A 19,511-nucleotide genomic window follows, 5' to 3' on the forward strand; every position below is an offset into this window, starting at 1 on the left:
GATAAAAGAAATAATTTGCAATCCTAGTGAAGGCAAAGCATCGTGCTACATCTTTGTTTTTCAGATTACCCAAACCAACTTCAAAGTTATACTCTAAAGGCAGGATCAATATCCATAGCAACTAATTGCATTTCCTGCACCTGCTGGAAAGTGCAGTGACTGTGTCCACGAATACCAGAGTAACCAGGCTGCTTTAAATTGTACAGAGTCTGGCTGAAGGTGTGCCCTTGGGCACCTCTGTTCCAGCTTCAGGATACTCTCCTGCTGATGCTCAGGCTCTGTTATGTTTTAATAAATATATTGTCCTTCCTCATCTGCTGTTCTTCACACCAAAAACGTTCTCCAAAGAAGAATTAAAGCAACTCTGTCGTCCTCCCTCAGTCCATGAGTACAAAAACCTTGGCACAGGTGGCACACAGAAATTGCTGCCTGCCTGACCTTAGGCAGTGCCACTTTCCCCTTGTATTCCTGCATGGAGCTCTCTCTCTTCTGTTTGGAGTAGCTGGATGTCACCCAGGGCAGGCATTGCCTTTACATTAGTTAGTGATGCAGTGCACAACAGAAAGGACTTCCACTCCTGGGCTAGGGCTACAGGCTCCCTCCATATCAATAGGAGTTCATCAATACTCTTTACAACACCCCTCTATCAGACAGCACTGGGCTGAGCAGTTTGTCACACCGCAGCCAGAGCATGACCACCTGAGTCCAAACAGCATTTCCATCAACCATCCAGCAGCGCTGCGTTTGAAATGTTTACCAAAGCAGAACAATATCCTGGAGCTGGAAGTTCTCCTTGTGGGTATTGCACAAGCGGAACACTCCTTCTTGGTGTTTATCAAATATTGTAGCCCAGCTGAATTTCTTTGCGAGACAATAATCCATTCAGTGTAACAGGCTGATAATATTAGAAACTCTTTTGTGTGTGGTTTAGTCCTATTCGATTGCACAGATAAAGTGGTTCTGTTTCTGTTTGTCAGTTTTATACACACAACTCGTAGAGTCAGAAATGAATAGGGTCTGAGATGTATAGCAAAGATCCTTAAACAGCAACAAAGACATCTTTTAAATATTAACATTTCCTTTCTGGGTCCCGTAAACCTTGCCAAGAATTGCCTATGGATATATGACCTTATTTAAAGCACACTGCTTTTGTGATAGGTGCTCAAAAGGTAACTCTATGAAACAGATCTTGCTCTTTTTAAGATTTGTTTGTCCCCAAAAAATTAATTGAGAAACGTTACTTAATACTCTCCAAAACAAATTGCTTGCCCTGATATAACCCTTGAGCCTCTTGCTACAACTTTCCAGACAGTCTTTTCTAATAAGCAGCATTCATTGGACAGATAGCAAAATGAATGCTTGGGCTCATTTTCTGTGCATGTACAGCTCCTCTCCCTTCTGTTGTGTCCTGCTCTTATCTGACAAAAACCACTGCCTGGGGAAGCAGGGGCTGCTGCAGCCCCAAGTCACGGACTCACAGCCACGGCTCGCACAAATGCAGATGAGGACACCGAGGAGGGCCAGAGTAATAAATCTGTGTTGGGAAGATGGATTTGGGTCAGCTTCCAGCCCTCTGGATGTGCAGAGCAGCCCAAGGGGCTCAGTGCTCTCAGAAGCTCTCATTGTAAATCCAAGCTGCTCCATTTCTGCCCGGATTTCTGTCCCAACAGATGTGAGAATTGCCCTGGAGGAGGCAAGGGGAGAGGTCAGGCAGGGAGGACAGGGGAAGGGCTGCTGTGTTTGCTCTGCATGCTCAGCCCCTGCCCTGGCTTCTCCTTCAAAAGCAAACACGGAGAAAGCCCGGCAAAGGTGCAGCATTGAGGGACAGAAAAGGGGACAGCAAGAAGGGCCAACACGGTGCCACCAGCAGGAATCTGTCCCCATTCTCCCTCCTGCTCTCAGGAAGGTACCCCAAGGTCACACAGTCCCCTCCATGGCCCGGGAATGACACTTAGGAGGATGTCACCCCTGGTTAACATCTCCTTTTCCTTCACAGGTTCACCAGGGATCCCCGAGGTGCTGCTGGCCATTGCTGGCTGCCAGTCTCCTTCCCTGCACATCATGTTTCCTCCTGCATTCCGGGCAGGGAAAGTTCAGCATCCAGAGCAGCATTTGGAGGGGTGGCAGGGTCGGTGTTATCCTGGTGGTGCAGGAGCTGACATTTTGTGTGTTCACATCAGATCTGCCTCATGTGCCACAACTGAAGGCTGGAATGACTCGAGTCCCGTGGCCTCTACCATTGGAACTTAAATTCCACTGAAAATAACAATAATAAGAGAAACTGGAGACATTTAAGCAGAAGTCTGGGCTGAGTATAAGCAAGGATGGAAGAGAACAAATAGAAGATTATCTGTCCTTTGAAACACCCCATCTTCCTGCCAATTCAAATATTGACTGGCTGCAGAATAGGAAAAATCACAGCTTGCAGTGGGATGGAAATGGCAGAGTTTGCTTCAGAGATAACTCAGGAAGCAAAAATGATGTTTGGAGGGTTCCAATGAAGACTAGGGCTCTAAAGCAGGAGAAGAGGCATTGTGTGCCTTGAAGGGGATATCTCAGGGATGTTTTTTCAGTCTGAAATCTGAGTGGAGACATAAATTTCACATCCAGGATGCATTGTGGCATTTAGTATTCATACATTAGAATATCCTTGGTTGGAAAGGACTCACAAGGATTACCAAGTCCAACTCCTGGCACTGCTCAGTGGTGACACCAGCTTTACAGAGTGGTTGTGAAAGAATCCTCCTTGCTGGTTGTGTCCATGGATATGGTGGGAAATGCAGGGGAACTGATCTGCCTGAAGAGAAGACTTGTGCATTCAGAGTATCCTTCAACTAGATCCATTTTCTTTCTCTGTTCCTAACCCTGAAATGGTAATAAACGCCTTCCCACTGAGTTCCTGAAATGATTACCCATCTCAAACCTCCAGTCGTACATGGGGTATGCTTGGTGAAATGACTTTAAAGAGCTCTCCTGTCTTCCACAACACCCTGAAATTCAGCATTGTTCTGGCTGTGTTAGGGCTTGTTTTGACCATTATTTTAATTGGAGTGAGATGGGTGATGATTTGATTTGACTTTTTAAAATTTTGTCTGTGTGTCCAGTGATCTTTTGTCAGTACAAGACAATAAACTTCGAAATAGGTCTTTCTGTCTGAGATGCTCATTCTTCTAATGCTAGAAAGGCCTGTAGAGATCAATTATGGGAACAAAGAGTTCGAATCTAGCTTCTCCTCTGGTATTAATTAAATCTTTTATCCTATGGTGAGCAAACAGCATATTAGGCTTTGCCACAGTCCTCAAAGGTGTCATTACCACCCTTCAACGGATGAGGGCAAATAAAGCCAAAGGAGGATGTAATTTGCTTTAGGTCATTTTTCTAAATTGATGTAAAATAAAAAACAGCAATAAGTGCCCTGTTCCAGATCGGTTTCTCTTGCCATCAGCCAGTGCTTCTCCCACTGGCAGGCAGAGCAGTGTGGGCAGTGCCTTTGTGGTTTACCCTCCCTGGCCCTCCTTGCACAGAAACAAGGATGGCAAAGGCCCTTTTTCAGTGCCTGTCTCCCTCCTGGGTTTGGGTGGGCTTGGCTCAGGGACTCTGTCACCTCCTCTGTCCCTGCCTTGGGCAGTGAGCTCCAGGTTCCACTGCAGGAAACTCTTTTTCACCTGCTGAGGAGCAGAGGAGGAATTGAGGGAGGCAGGGACCACTGTGCAGTCAGCAGACCCAGCTGCTGCCTCTGGCCCTGGCCAGGAGCTGCTGGGTGGCTTTGAGTCTTCTGTGCCTCAGTTTGCCCATTCCTATGGCCAGGATTAAGAGATTTGAGATTTTTTCAATACTTCCTATATAGTTTTCTGCCTAAAAAGAATGTTAAAATAAGGACTGATCAAGGAGCATCTTAAAATCTACACTTTCCCTGAGATGATAAACGTAGGGCACCACATCAAATTATCTTTGTGGCGCCGTTTTGCTTTAGACCCAAGGGCAGATTGACTATTGTGTGTGAAGCATTGTGTGTTATTGTTGCCTTCCTAACCTTCATTCGTGTTCTCCTCCTTTCAGAGTCCCCCGATAACAATCCCAGTGTCCCTCATGTTGCAGAGGATTTTCTGAGGCGTTCTCCTGTTGCCAGGGCAGAGGGGCTGGACCCGGCTCCATCTCAGCCGTGCCATCTGCTGGCACCGGGGCTCCCGAAGGAACGAGGTCTGCTTGCACCATCTAGTGGCTCCAGGTAACCCAGCCAAAGGGATTCTCTATTTCCAGCACACATCCCCAACAAGCAGGAATAATAAAAATACAGATGAGGCGTTTGCCATTTCAGGTGATTCTAAGCGAACAGAGGAAATGCAAAAAGCGAACTTACCTCCAGGAATAAAATGACAATTTTCTCTTAATCAGTTCCTTTCCCCCACACACGAATTTTATTTACCATTACCACCACTCAAAGCACTAAAAAGCAGAACCCTTAAGAAATAAAATTAGCACGAAAGTCCTTCCACAGCCATACAAAAGAAGGCATCTGTCCAATCTCCCTTCCAGGATCGATATTATGGAGGTTAGACTGTGATTTTGTTTTATTTATTTTTTTTATCACACATTCTTCCTTTTGCAGCTGCTTAAGAATAGTTTTGCTTTCCCCCAGAGAGAAGTAGAGCTGTGAAAGCAAAGCTAGAGAGTGTCTCATCACTCCTTATTGAATGAATGGAAAGAAAGGCATCTCCAAAGGCTTTAGAAATACAACCAGAATGACAGCAGCTGCATTATCCAGGGATAGAGTCTCATTAAAGGTTTTTGGTTTTACATTGAAGAAAATCAGAGTTTTGCAGTTGTTGTCAGTCACTCTGAGTGTGGGCATTTACCTGACCTAAGCAAACAGCACCTTGTTCTCTCTCCATGGAGATCCATGGTCATGCCAGAGGATGGAAAACCTCCAGGACGAGAGAGGCACTTGGCTGTGAAGTTCCAGGTCATGTATATTGGGTGCCTAAAGACTTCTACAAATGCTACTGATTCATTCCTCAAGACAACATAATATACACAGAAAGTAGAACATGTCCACTGTGAAACACACAGCCTGCTAAAGCACCTGGCCAGAATCCTTTGTAAATCACATCCTTCACTCAGAATAGCCGTTGAGTCATGTTTGAACAGAAGTACACCGTGACTTGGAAAGGCTTTCCAGGAACTTCAGCACCTGCTGTTTGCCATAAAGTGGTGGGGTTTTGTTGTTTTGGGTTTTTTTGAGTCCTTCTGAAGAATGCCCTACACCTTACAGAGCCAACAGGAGCTTAATTGGTTTAAAAGGCTCTGGGACTTCAGGAGACTGTGAGCTCAAGCAGACAATTTTTTATGCACACTGCTCTCCTCTTGTAAACACAAATTTAACTTCCCTTCACTCACTGTGTTCTCTGGGACTAAGAAGTAAATCTATAAAGGCAAATAGTCAAGAGAGGTTATTCCTATGTTAATCTTGCAGGAAGGAGCAGGGCTGTATTCTCCAGACTGCAGGGACCTCTCTGCAGGGCTAAAGGAGTGAGAGGATGCACCTTGCTCTGCTGCCTCCAGAGATCCATGTAGGCCTGCAGAAATGAAGGGAGAGCTCTCCTACATCCAGGAGTTCATCTCCCTGCCAGGTTTGACAGTTATAACCTATCAGACCATTTGTGCACTGCCCAGCTCTCTCTCAGACACTATAATCTGCTTTGCTTTGATTTTCTCTCTTTTTCATTAAATCATGTTGTTTTAAGCCCTTCTTGCTATGAAGCTCTCTTCCAGCTGAATGTTTTTCTGTACAATTTTGACAAATATCTCAGAGAGTGAGCCAGGAAGGCTCTCAATTGAAACAACTCCTGTAAGGGGACACGCTAATGTGTCTTTGTCTCTTCTCAACAATAACAAGCATTCAGGTGTGGTTGCTTTTTTTCACCTGTTTCAGTTTGGTTCTAAGGCACCTTTTGCCTGTGGACAAGTGATGCTCATGGAACCCAGAGTACAGATTCTTTTACTATAAATCACTTAATCTGGGCAATATAATAATACAACTGTAAACCCTCCTATGTAAGTACTTCTCAGACACACATGCCTTCTAGTCCAGTCTCATAAAATATGATGATGACTTGAAATTTTGCAGATTTATCACATTTTTCTTTCCCCACTCTAGAGACAGAGAAACTGATTTCCTTGATCTGTGCTTGTCAAATTGTTTCTGTGCTGGATTACACCACTCTTCTAGCTTTCCAGGCAGCTTCAAGCACCTTGAATGCTAGCTATCCATCATCATGAGAACTAAATTAATGTCTGAAGGCTGTCAAACTTGTGCTTTCCTCAGTATTCAGAGTTATCCAAGAGATTAATGTAGAGATCAGGAATGATATTTATAAACACCAACACCCAAAGCCAATGCATTGGTCAGGGATTCACTGATGGATTAATTTATGGATTGGCCAGGCCGAGCTGGAGCACAGCTGGTGGGGTGAAGTGGCACAGCTGGAGCAGGACAGATGGGCAATGCAGACACTTCCCCTGTCATGAAATTTCATGGTGTTGCAGGAGGCTTCTGCATTCCCAGCTCCTATTTCACTGGGTTTCTTCTTTTTTTGAAATACACCGCAGCTGCTTTGCAGATCTACTCAATCACCCAGTGACACATATTTGTGCACATGCCATAAGGAGTTTCTCTTTCTTGCTCAGCCAGGACAGGCAGGAAGTGATAAGGGCTGCTTTAGTTACAGAGATGCACTCTGCAGCAGGCATGCTGCTAGAAACTCTCAGATAAATGGGGATTTAAAGTCCTTATCTAAGATGCTCGGAGGAACCACCATAATAAAAATAATAAACTCCAGAAATAATAATTATTAACAGAGTTCAAGACCCCAATCCCATGTTGGGTTTATAATTTCATTATTTTTTTCTGACTTTCACAGAGCTGCTTCCTTCCGAAACTGCTGGAAGTGTAATCAGAGCAAGGGACCAAACATTTTGGCCTCCTGATTTTTAATTGAGCTTCTTTGAAAGGTCGTATAGTCCCATGGTGATGCTATTCAGACTAAAAAGCAGGTGAGATTTTTAGATCAAAGCAGCATTTGCCAAAGCCAGCCACTTCAAATCCTGTGTGAAGTGGTAGGCTGGAGAATTTTACAGGAACAGACTCCCTAATGGTTTTTTATGACACCTTTTTCCAAACACAAGAAACACTGAGAACAGTTTCTAGCATGTTTTCCTGTTCCCATCAGTAAAGATTTATAATTGAACAAATAAAATACCTGATTCTCCAAACACTGGACTTCAATGAACCTCAAGTCAAAGTGTTTATTGAAACACCATCCCTAAAATCTATTTTAAAGTCACCTGGAGATTAACTTTAATGACTGCCTTAGTTGCTGTGTTTATAGTGTTGTTATTATTGATGCTGCTGCTTCCCTTTTAATGGAAAACAAGGCCAAGAGGGGGATTATATCCACACTTCTCCATGGAAGAAGTAAATCTGTGAGCATGGCAGGGTGAGCCTTGTCCCAAAGAACATCCCACTTCTCAGGCCCTGCCTGAGGGTCCAGGGACATGCTGGGCCATTGATGGGAGCTCTGACACAGGGAGCTCTGTTCAAAGCTAGAGACAATGGCAAACATAGCCACAAAAAAAATTAATAGCCATATATGACTGCTTAATGTAGATATAAGACACGTCTTAATGTTTGTCTGGCTTTGACCAAGAGGAACTTGGATTTTTTGGGAAATTCCCTTTTCTCCAGAGTCTGTAATCATGTCCTGATTTCAGGTCAATGCTGCTGACCTGGAAAAATATCCTGTCCTTTCAAGGGAAAAGACAAGTAATCAGTAATTTTGGCTGTTTTTTGTAGGAAAAACCCTTCCCATGTGAGGAAGCTTAGGCATGAAATGGCTCTTCTAAAACCAAGATCAAAGTGATTAATGGCAAAACATATTCTATTTTTACTTCTCTCCAAACCTAATTTTTCTAAAGCACTGTGAGCTTTGCCATGGATATCAAGAAGATCAGAATTCAGCCTGCTTCCTCTTAGATAGCATTTATAAGTGGCTTTTTTAGAAGGCAAACACATGTACCCGTGCCAGTCCTTAATCTCTTTGAGCACAAAACATCTTCATTTCCTTGGCAGAGAAAATTGCTGTAAAAACCACTTGGCAGCGTAACTTTTCTCACAGGGGAGGTAGAAAAGAGGTGCTATTGGCTGTCAAATGTTACTCCAAGCATTCACTATCTACAGACCCATTCAGAAAATCAGACTTTGTAGTGCAGCAAATTATGTCCTGCTCTTAAACTCCAAGGAAAATCCATGAGCCTCCATTTGGTCTCTTATTTCCTCTTCCAAGGATGACTTATCATAAAGCTATTTAAACTGTTTGAGAAACATTTTTTTATGAAGAATGCCACATATTGCTTTGTCTGAAGTAGATCATGACGTTGTTGGTGTTCTCCTGGGAGGTATGGAAAAGCTTGGAATGAGCCTTGGAGAAAGGCAGTCCTCTTTCATCAGCAGTGTCACTGCCATGTCTCCATGTGAAAAGCTGCAGTTACAGTGACAGCATGGGAGGACCACAAAGAGCTTTATCTTTGAGGTCCCTCCCCTCTCACTGACATGAATGGCTCATCTCACAGAGTCATTCAAGGGTGGAATTGTCAAAGCCTTTCCAAAAGCCCTCTCTTCACTGTCAACATTTTGCGGTTCAGCCAAAAATACCTGATTTGCTGGTACTTGTTACCTACACTTGGATTTGCTTTGAAAACACTTGCAACTTTTGGCTGGTAAACATCCATCAAACATCCATTAAACACCAGGGAAATCTAGGCAGTCAGTGCTCTTCTGAGAGTTTGGATGGTTGTGTGAGAGATAAACATCCTAAAATCACGTGCATTTATCAAGCTGGTCAGCAGAAGGTTTAATACATAACTGAACTCCCTGAACTCCCAAATTCCTTTAGCAGCAACATCTTCTATGACTTTCCACAAGAAAAGTATGAAGTGGGGAGAATATTAGGAAGTGAGTGTCTTGTACCCACAGTCAGAACCCCAGCCTCCAGCTCTGGTAATGCTCCTCAAATCTTTTTGCCACGTGTGACAAAAGAGAGCAAACAGGTGGCTCTGCCCCATAGGGCACAGATCAGAGTGTGCAGTGCACAGCAGATCAAGGAACTCTCTTCCAGCAGCACATCAAGTCCGTTGGCAATTTTATATGCTGGTTTTGTGGTGGTTTCTCATTCAGTTTTCCTGTTCACACTGGGATTTGTGGAAGCATATAATGTAATGAATTAATGTTGTTAGACAGCATCGTTACCCTGATTTTTCATCAGTAGATGCTTAACAAAGAAATTTATTTTTCACTGTCAAATTTCTACTCTTTTCTTCTTGCTTTGCTTTACTTTCCCTTCTTGCCCATTGCTTTCCATTTCCTCTGGACTTCGGTGCATCCTGAAAATGCACATAAAGTTTTATGCACAAGACCAGTGTTGGAAGGATTCTGTCTCTGGCCAGATACTGAGAGCTTCATCAGTTTGAAAAAACCTATCAGTTTTTGAGCTAACCTGTAAAGAACTACATTTTATCTACTCAGAGACTGAATTTTTGATTCAAATAAAAAAAAGAAACGGCAAAAGAAGAAAAAGCCTCAGATTCACGTGCAAACCCATAAGCAGACGAGCCAACTAACATTTGTTCAAGCACTTCCTAAAACTCTCTAATGAAAACCACGTGCAGACAATCAGTTATTGGCACGTACAAGCAATACATTCATGGACTTCATTGCTCATGAAGGTTTGCACTTAGACCTCAGACTGCTATCCTAAAAATATTGGCTTCATATATGAGAGATCTGCTGTCCTCACATAGCTGTGATTTGCTGTATGAGTGATGGAGAAAATTCCTCGTATTTCTGCCACTATCTGTGCCTGTGTACATTAACAGAGAGAACTGAAATTTATCCTGAGCACCCTGATCTCCCTTGCTCTGTGTGTAAATGCACACTGCCCTGTCAAATGACCTGAAAAGTACTTTTCTACCTTATAAGTGGTGCATAATGTGAGGAAGAAATGGAGATAGCTCAGTTAAATACTTGAAGTTGATCTTAGAATATAGCATGCCCTGGCAGAACATGCTGAATACAGCCCGTGGACCTGTTTAGTAATAGTAATAAAAATTAAAAAATATATTGTTGTTACTTGTATATGAAGATAATAAATTTTCACAAAGTGTTTCATTTATGAAAGGCAGGTTAAATGACAAGACCCATCCTTCTGGGTCCACAAAACACTCACATTGCATGCAATAGCCACACCATGCTGCATTTGATGCTCCCTGTGGTCTGGAAATTAGGATCACAAGGTGTGCTGGGAACCTGGGAGCAAAGAGGACTGCAGGGACTGCTCCCAGCTGGACTCCCAGCCTTTGCCTCTGCAGAGCCTGCCACCACCACACATGCAATTAGCATTCATTATATGGCAGTGTTTTTATGATATGGGTGCACTTCCACCTGGAACAAGTTGAAAAAGCATAAAAGCCATCAAAGTGTTATCAGATGTTACTAACGTGGAGCCCACTAAAATCTGGACTACATCTGAAGAACTGGCACCCAGATGACAAGTCCTACATCCCATTAAGAATTTCCTGAGTCCTCAGACACGCTGTTCATGCAGAAGATGAGCATGAATGAAATGTCATTCTTTGAATGACAAAGCAGAGGATAACAGGAACATTTCTGATGGTTTCATTAATGGCTTTTCAGTCCAGACCCTGTATCTTCTTTCTGATTGTTTTATCTCTCAGGAGGATTCCTTGCACAGACTCTGCCCTGCTGTGGCTGCTGGTGGTGAGACCTGTGCTGAAGCCCATATCATCCATAACCACTGTGTTGGTTTAAAAAGGGCTCTCCAGCCAAGCTGGCTGCACAAACCTTCCCAAGCCAGAGGAACCAGCCCCCACTGTATTTTCAGTCTCAAGCATCTCTTCACCATATTTCTGTCAACACAGAAAATGGCTTTTCCCTCCACCACTGCTGTCATTTTCTCCTTCGAACACTTCTACCCAAAGATTATTTTCTGCTCCTTCCCCTCATTCCTCCGTGGTTCCCCTGTGATTCCCACACCAGGAACACCCTGCCCTCTGCTCCTAAGTGCTCGTGACAGCTGCCATCTTGGCCCAATCAAGGGTGATTGATCCAGCATCCTTCAGCATCAAGTGCATTTGATCTGCAGAGCTCTCCAGCTGGGGCTGTAATAACTCATATCCGCTGTGGGTTGCACATCAAGCAACTCTTTCCCCATCAGTCACGTCTTTCCTGAGAGAAGAGTTCTTCAGTGGAGCCCTTCACATCTAATCCAGCATCTCATGCAGATCGAGATGGGGAGAATTTATGAAAAGCAATATTTTGTAACTGCTTTGAAGCAAACAAAGCTGATCTCCATGTCAATTTTGTTGAACAAAAACTTCTGTGGGCAGAGAATGTGAATTCTTCCAGGATTTAGTCCATGATAAGAACAGTCAAATCATAAATATTTATGCACTAAATGAGCCATTACTCACTACTTTGATTCATTTTCATTAGCTCTCTGACTATATTTACTGCATTTACATTCAGATCCTTCTCTGCTGTGAGACCTGCTGCTGCCTCTGTCAGCCCAAGGCTGCTGCACACTGCTCTGCCATCTGGAACCTGGCTTCCAACTCTGAGAGTGAGAGAACCAGGCCCAGATATTCCTGTTTGTGTGGGATCAGTGCACCTGAACAGAAGACATAAACACCATTTTATACCTGACAATGCAATGGGTGTCAAACTCTCCACCCTTCTTTAGGCTGATGACACAAGCCAAATGACCACCATTACTTTTTACCGCAGACTGGTGGTGTCGTGTTGCCTAAATCACAATTTTTGGAGATATGTTTTGCACAATCAGACTGGACTAGTTTGTCTACCTGGCACACAAATATGAAACTAAATATCTATTCAGGCATTAGATTTGCTGAGTGGTATTTTTAGCTCCGTAGCAATATGTTTCTATGCATTACAGGCATGGAAATCAGGCCAGAACAGAGTGGACAGAATACGTTCTGTCTCTGAGAGATAGCAGGTTGCAAAGAAAGAAAATAAAGACACCAAAATCTGTAGAGAAGCTTCTCCTCATCTCCAGTTTAGAACTCAGTAATTATTGAGACAGAATTGTTATATTTGGATTTAATTGTTTTTGAAGGGTTTTTTTCATGGTTTTGTCCCATCTCTCATTGATCTAATAGGAACTTTTAATTGCCACATCTTCCCGTGACAAGGAGCATCTACAGCTTAATTACATGTTGTGTGAAGCCCCATTTTCTCTTCTTTCTGTTTCTTTTCTTAAGCCTGTCACATGTGGGATTCATTTGTCAGCCCATGCTCTCATAGTGGGAGATGTTTGAAAATCATTCCATCATTCCTTGTTTCCCTTCTCTGAGCCCTGGTAATTCTACTCATCTCTCCCACCAGTCTCTCACCTCCCTCCAGACTAGAGAGCTACTTCCCTGTATGGAAGTTGTTCCCTTTTTTTGTTCATCTTTTACCCTGGGCTATTAAACTTTTTTCCAAATTTACATATCCTTTGGGAGGTGAAGGACCAGAGCTGTGCACAATATTCAAGAGTCAGGTGCATGATTGGTTTATAGAGTGTAGTGGTTATGTGATTTGTTCCCTTTCCTTCTACAAAATCAATTGAAAGCTTAACTGACAAGTTCAATAGGAAAAAAAAAAGCTGTTTACTGCCATCCCTTGGCCATAACTAGAATGATTTGGTGCAGAATCTCTATTGCAAATCCAGCCAAAATTCCCTAAAAGTAAATGGTAAGGCATTAAGGTACTGTGCCAATGAGAAATATATGGGCCATGAATACAAGATTAACTGCTCTCCATAAATGAGATCCCATTGATATGACAGAAACAAATTACATTACCAGTTATTAAAATTGCTGACAGGCGTAGAATATCACAAGGAAAACCTTGAGGGGCAGGAAGTGCAGTTATCTGATCCAAAGCCTGTGATATCCTGCAAGTCCTTTCATTGATTTCTGGTATTTTGATACCAAAGTTCTACACTGATTTTTAATCTGAAGATACAAAATTAAGTAATATGAGAGGAGTGATATGAATGGAGGGACTTTCTACATAAGGCCAAACTCAAGCAAACATGACAGAGTTTACTGAAGTTTCTTCCAGCCTCTGTAGTTTTTATTTTTATTCTTACAAAACATTTCCTATTTACTATCAGTCATTATATATCTTGCATATCATCAATGCTTAATTGCATCCAATTATTAATCAGGACTGAATACATATTGCCACATACATGGAGTACAACAGACATAAGATGACATGTAAATACTCTGAAAATCTCAGCTCCAACTGGTAAATTTGCTAATGGAGAATATGCTACATTCTGTCATAATCAAGCATTTTTTATTATTTAGAGATGTTCATATTTAGTGGGCATGCATATCATCTACAAGTTAAAAGGTGATTAATTAAAGTCAGTGGTTTCTTCTATATGAACTACATATTTTTATTCTAAATTAATGGTGGGTTTTTTTAATGAAAAGCTATTATTGACAATTCAAATTGTTAATAATAGAAGCAAAATCTTGAAGAAACAATGATATTCTCATCCTAATGTGCTCCACAATTATATAAGTACAGGATCCTCCCCACATCCCAGTGAGACAGGTGGGCTTGTCTTCTACAGGTGGGTCAAGGAGCTCCCAGAGGTCCGTGCAGAGTGAAATGTGGGGAGGAGTGGGGACTTGTGGGGTGGCTGTTCAACACATGCTCTTTTGACAGCAAAGGCATGGAGCATCACTCCAGGGCTGCAGCCACTCCAGGTTTGCTGTGTGCCTTCCCCAGACACCACCAAGGAGCAGAACTTGCCACGAGCACCTCTGTAGCTGGACACTGTGGGACACACACTGACTCCAGGCTGAGTCCAGACTCATGGATCATGATGGAATGATCAGGGTTCAGCCCTGAGCAGATGAGCAGCTCTCTGGCTGCTTTCTGGACAGGTGACAGAGATGGGAAGATGTGGTGTCCTTACTTTCCATGGAACACTTCCCTGGCCAGTGCAAGGTGGGATGTTTGCCATACACAGCAGCTGGATCTGTTCCTCTCCTCCCCAGCTCGCTCTGATGATGGGCAGATGGCAGCAGCAGGGTGTCACAGCTCAGGACAGACAGCCACAGCCAAGCTGGCCCTGCCTGCAGAGAAGGTGGCAGGACAGGACCTTCCTGGAGATCTGGGCCTTGCTTGGACAAGTACTGAAAACAAAATTCCTGAATTGTCTGCCAGAGGGAGGAGGGACAGAAATGCTGCAGGAATTCAGAGCTTTGCAAAATATGTCAGGGAGAACTGTCAGGGGAGAGCCTTCAGCTTCTTCATCATGCAACATCTTTGATTATTTAGAAGGGACCCCTTTGGAGAGTACCCCTGGAGATGCCTTCACCAAGTTCTTCCAGAGATAATCAATCATTTCATAGTCATTTCCCAGAGGAAATCAGATTAAAAGATGGCACCTGCCAGCCCAAGGCAGAAATGCACAGAAACATTTTCATCTCATTGCAGTGGCCAGTGCCGACAAGTGAAGGAGAAATGAGTGCTCTTATTTTGGATATATCTTCTTTGATGGAATATTTTTCTCTGCACAAAATGAAATCACCTTTTTATACAGAATGATTAAGCGGTCTTGGCCCAGCTTAAAAGCAATGAAGACAATTTCCATGCCAATCATAATGTAGAGGGAAAAAAACAAGAAAAACTTGGGATGTTCTAGTTTTGTATCTCCAAATCCAATAGTGGTCAAAGTGATAAAGCAGAAATAAAAGGCTTCCTGAAAATCCATATTTTTTTCCCAGTTTGGAAGAATAGCAGCTGCACAGGAGATGTACACAAAGATTACGAGCACCATCAATACAATGGGCACATCTAGTTTTTCCACCTCTTTTCCTATTTTGTCAAAATTCTCAATTACTCTGGACACTGTCTTTTCCCTGGCCAGTTCAGGGCATGAACTCCATCTCTCCATGCTTTTATTTCTTGCTGGTTGTGTGTTTTCTTTCTCCCTGGCAATTAACATTTCAAAAAGCTCCACATTGCGATATTTGACCGGCCTCTGTCTCATACCTGACTGACTCCTCAGCACTTCCATAATCGTCAGGGGCTCGTTGATGACTATTTTAGACTGTGCCCTGGATTTCAGTTCATTCCTTTTGCTACATGTGGATCCAGAGCAGAGTTTAGAGGCAAGAATTTTTGACTGTAGTTTCCTGAATTCGTTGTAAGACTTGGATAAGACAGTTGCAAGGATGTCTCCCATGTCCGTCAGGACCAAGAACATCAGAGGGATCCCAAATAAAGCATACAACATACAGAGATACTTCCCAGTCCGTGTCACAGGATAGGTATTGCCATAACCTTGAACAAGAACAAGAAGGGGAAGAGAAGAGAAAGAGAGAGATCTGATGCATAAAATGGTAGCAGAAGATATGCCCTTTCCTTAAATCAAATTACGCTATTTATATTTCCTTCTTCTAACATATCGGATATGAAACTCAAATTGTAAGTCAGTGCTTTCCATTATAGTGGGAGAAAACATTGGTATTATAATAACTGTATCAAATTTAAACAACCATTTTCCTCCTCATCCTTCAGAAGGCATCCTTCATAAAACATCCCCTTTCAAAAGTTCTTGGCTGCCGTGTTTATTCCAGGAAATATTCACAGGACTGAGGATTCTGGTCACATCCCCAGTGTGTCTCTGACCACCCAGACTTCTGTCTTCAAACTGCAAGAAGCTGAGTTTGAGCAGTCACCCAAGAGATTGGAGTCTAAGGTTTGAGCTGTGACACAGCACACAAGAGCTCTGAGTGAGTACATCAGCTCCCACCCTGCCCCTTGTGCAGGATGAGCTCTTTTTAAAGGTTCAGTTTCTCTTTTACAGTAAGATGCAGACCCATGCTGGGATTTGAGCATATCCTACTGCAGTGGAGAAATGTCTTTGCAATTTGATGCAATGCTCTGGGAATATTTCCCATCCAGTTTTGATTATGACAAATTTGGATAGACAGTGCCTGTTCTTGCCAGCATTTGAGAAAGATTAACAAAGGGATAAAAGTGGCTTTGGGAATGAGCATGAGGAGTTGTATTTAGCAATGCAGTGGGAGCCAAAATCAGAACAGATGTTTCCATTTGATCTAGGTCCTCCTTTGAAATATGAAGTCAGACTGAAAGATTTCAAAGGTGTGACTTAAACGCTATCATGTGCTGTTAACCCAGAGAAATGTGAATACCGTGCTTAATTACAGAACCACAGATTAACGAAGATGAATTGGGCATAAGTAACTAAGAAACAATTGAAAGACAATATATGCATTATGAATTAGCTTTTACAGAGAAGAAAACATTATCCAAAACATTACCCACAACAGTGGGAAAGGTAAGATTTGACAGAAAAATGGAGATTTCTTTTTAGTTCAATAGCCCTGTGCACATCCTATAGGAATGTGTATTATAGTATATATGTAATGATGATGTTAATTCATGTGTACCATCACTAGTTACAAACTTCTGACTTGTTTCTGTGACTCAGCTATGTCTCTGCAGTCTGTGTGTGCAGAACTGCTTGCAGACTCATCATCAATACTCAGGGAAAAAATTCAAGGGGGTTTGGGTTTAGAAGGCATGTTTTTGTTTGTTTGTGGTGGTTTTAATTCTCTGGAAGAAATGCATTAGAAAAAGCAACAATAGGAGTTGATTCTAAAACCTGTTACTTTACCTCTGTACTTACCCACAGTGGTGAATACTGTGCAGCAAAAAAAGAGAGAGCCAAAGAAATTCCATCTGTCTTCTGGACTGATAAACCAGACTGGGTCAGCTGTGTTGAAAAGCTCACGGATGTCGTCCTTAAATATCTTGTCATTTTCTGTCACGTTATCTGTCACAGTCACAGCAGGATGCACAGTGAGGGCTTGCAGACCACCACTCAGGGAGCAGCCTGCCCATTAGTCCAATGAAATACACTCCAGCTGAGGATTTGCTCATATTCTCTTAAAAGATAAAAAAATATTCACCTTCTCACCCTCCCCCTTCAAGCCCCTCATGCCGACCTCTGAAAAAATCAGGTGGATTCAGTGGCTTTAGTGAATAAAAAGACAAGGAAGAAATAAACATAGAAAGAAGCAGGACAAGATGATTGAATAATCAGCTTCCAGCCTGAATGTCCTGTTTCATTTTGGACTTCCCAGGAGATTAGTCTCCTTTTGACCCAAGGACACTAAGAAATGTGGGGTCAGCAGTAGGGAGCCTATATGAAACACTTGGATGTCACTGCCCAGTGCCCTGCTGTGAATCCCACAGCCTGCAACCCTTATTCCTCCTCCCCGTGGCTGAGCCTTGCTTGAAAGGACATTATTTCCATGATTTAATTGCCCAAAACTGATCATTGTGTCAGCACAGCCACCTGAGTGAAACTCCAAGCCCATGTACCAGCCCCGTCACAAATCCTGGAGGATTTCTAACCCTTCTTTTCTCCTCTGCCCCCTCCAGTCAGCAGCACTGGGTCTGGGGTGCAGAACTGCACCTGTCTCCCTCTGAGCATCCCATCACCAGAGGGCTGGTAGGGAAGAGGGAGCTGGAGAAACTTTCTGAGGGAGAGGATTCAGCCCCCAGAAAACAGAAGGAAATACCACAGGAATCTCAGCTGCTCGTTAAGAACCTGGGCAAAAGGTAACCTGGGCAAAAGGGAGAGCACAGGCATCTCAGGAAAAGCCTTTCCAGGCAGAAACACAAGGGCTGGGGAAGCTTGCAGTCAAAAATTGCAGCTAAAGAAGAGAACAGCAGTCATTAGCTAGGCAGAGGGGGAATCTTGTTTGCACGGTCAGCTGTTAGTATTTTAAAGTCTCCAAAAGCAAAAAAAAAAAAAAAAAAAAAAAAAAACCTCATTCAAAAAGCAAGAGAATGAGTAACTCCCTGTACAGTTAAGTCATTTTGAAATTCTAGTACATACCTGATAACTTTCTGGCGAGGAACGTCAGATTCTGCAGAAATGTTGTATATTCTTCACTTACAGTGACCTCCCGGGTACCTTCAATGTGGGAAAACATGAGAGCCCCAAGAAAAGCATAGATGACAAGAGACAGAATGAAGCAGGCATGAGGAAACACTGCCCAGAATATTTTTTTACATGTCGTTTTACCTCGCAGAGGCTGTGATGTTGTTGCCATCCTGAGCTCCTCTTTCTTTTTACTTTTTTCTTTTTTTTTTTTTTTAAGTATATAATTTTGTGGAGAAGGCACAGCTTCTAGAAAGAAAGATGAGGATGTAAAAGCTTTTGCAGCCAAGAAAAGCTTCTCCTGTGAAAACAAGGATTGTTCTGCCTCAGGCTTTCAGATCACATGTCTTTATAAGTGAAGATTGCACTACAGTCCCCACGGAAAAGGAGCACAACTGATCAAGCCCTGAAATACTTCTCAGTTGACGCCACACCACTCTGTCCCTGAATTATTATTGATCAGCCAGCACTGTAATGCACATGGATTACCAGCTCCTTTCAGCTTCCACTGGAGCCAACTAGTGCCTAAAGTTTCTTCTCCTGAACAACAGTTTCCCATTGATAGAGCAGAAACACTTCCAGCTCCCAGGAGGGAAAATATGCACTGGAGCTCTTTAAAGATGTCTCACAAGAAGCAAACAGGAAAATTTAAAATTAATCAAAAGAAGGGATGGTGCTAACTGTAACCCCTGGGCAGACCGTAGAACAATTAATTTGTCTTTCAGACAGCTTACAGAATCTCTCTATACCGCTCAGTCTTTGTAGAGAGGGTCTTTTGAATTTTCATTTCTTTTTCTCCCAAGGAGAAATAAAATAAAAATAGTCTAGAAGGTTTTTCTCACTGGAGTGAAATTTTCCTATATAAATAGATGTTTCAATTATGAAATTCCCACTGTAAGTTGGAATTTGCAAGGTTCTGTTCAGGCTTACTGATTTTTGCAAACTATATCCAACTTTAAAAATAAAGCCTTTCTTTTCATCCTTCACTCTAAAACATTTGGAGCAACAAGCAATATCACTGCCCTTAGCAATTTTTGTAGTGGTAGTAAGGGGAGTTGGACTTTACAGAAAGAAGTGTTAAATATTTCATCTCCAGGCATCTTTCATTAAAAATTGAAACAGTTTTGTGCAGCCAAGACCTACTGAGCTGCACATACAGAACATGTCCACACGTCCACACAGAAATCCTGCATGCTTACAACGATTTCTTCTAGCTCAAACTCTCAGCAAATTTGATCAGAAAATAGTTTATGTTCACGAGTCTGCAAGTCTCCACTATAAAAAAAGAAACTTTTAGGGCTAAGACAAAAACAAGCCTGTGTGCTTGCTGTTTCTCTGGTTACCTGCCTTGTTGGCTCAGTCTTGCTTTTTGGCAACACATCCATAAATCCTCTTATTGCAATCAATCTCTGCTTTATTTTTCCCCCCACT

General features: G+C 42.6%; 1 protein-coding gene and 1 long non-coding RNA gene across 2 annotated transcripts; one reads left to right on the forward strand and one right to left on the reverse strand.

Moving 5' to 3' along the window:
• Positions 1-4,102: 4,102 nt before the first annotated feature.
• LOC136364496 (uncharacterized) lies at positions 4,103-4,391 on the forward strand. Its single transcript, XR_010744157.1, has 2 exons — positions 4,103-4,228; positions 4,319-4,391. It is a non-coding gene; the product is annotated as an uncharacterized lncRNA (long non-coding RNA).
• A 10,242-nt stretch (positions 4,392-14,633) lies between these two features.
• KCNK18 (potassium two pore domain channel subfamily K member 18) lies at positions 14,634-19,252 on the reverse strand. Its single transcript, XM_066324436.1, has 4 exons — positions 18,225-19,252; positions 18,036-18,113; positions 16,818-16,964; positions 14,634-15,445 (listed from the first exon to the last, which is right to left on the reverse strand). The coding sequence occupies exons 1-4, from the start codon at positions 18,250-18,252 to the stop codon at positions 14,634-14,636; spliced, it is 1,065 nt and encodes a 354-aa protein (XP_066180533.1). The 5' UTR covers positions 18,253-19,252.
• Positions 19,253-19,511: the final 259 nt, after the last annotated feature.

Source organism: Sylvia atricapilla, chromosome 8, assembly GCF_009819655.1.
Source record: "Sylvia atricapilla isolate bSylAtr1 chromosome 8, bSylAtr1.pri, whole genome shotgun sequence".
NCBI classification, from domain to species: Eukaryota; Metazoa; Chordata; class Aves; order Passeriformes; family Sylviidae; genus Sylvia; species Sylvia atricapilla.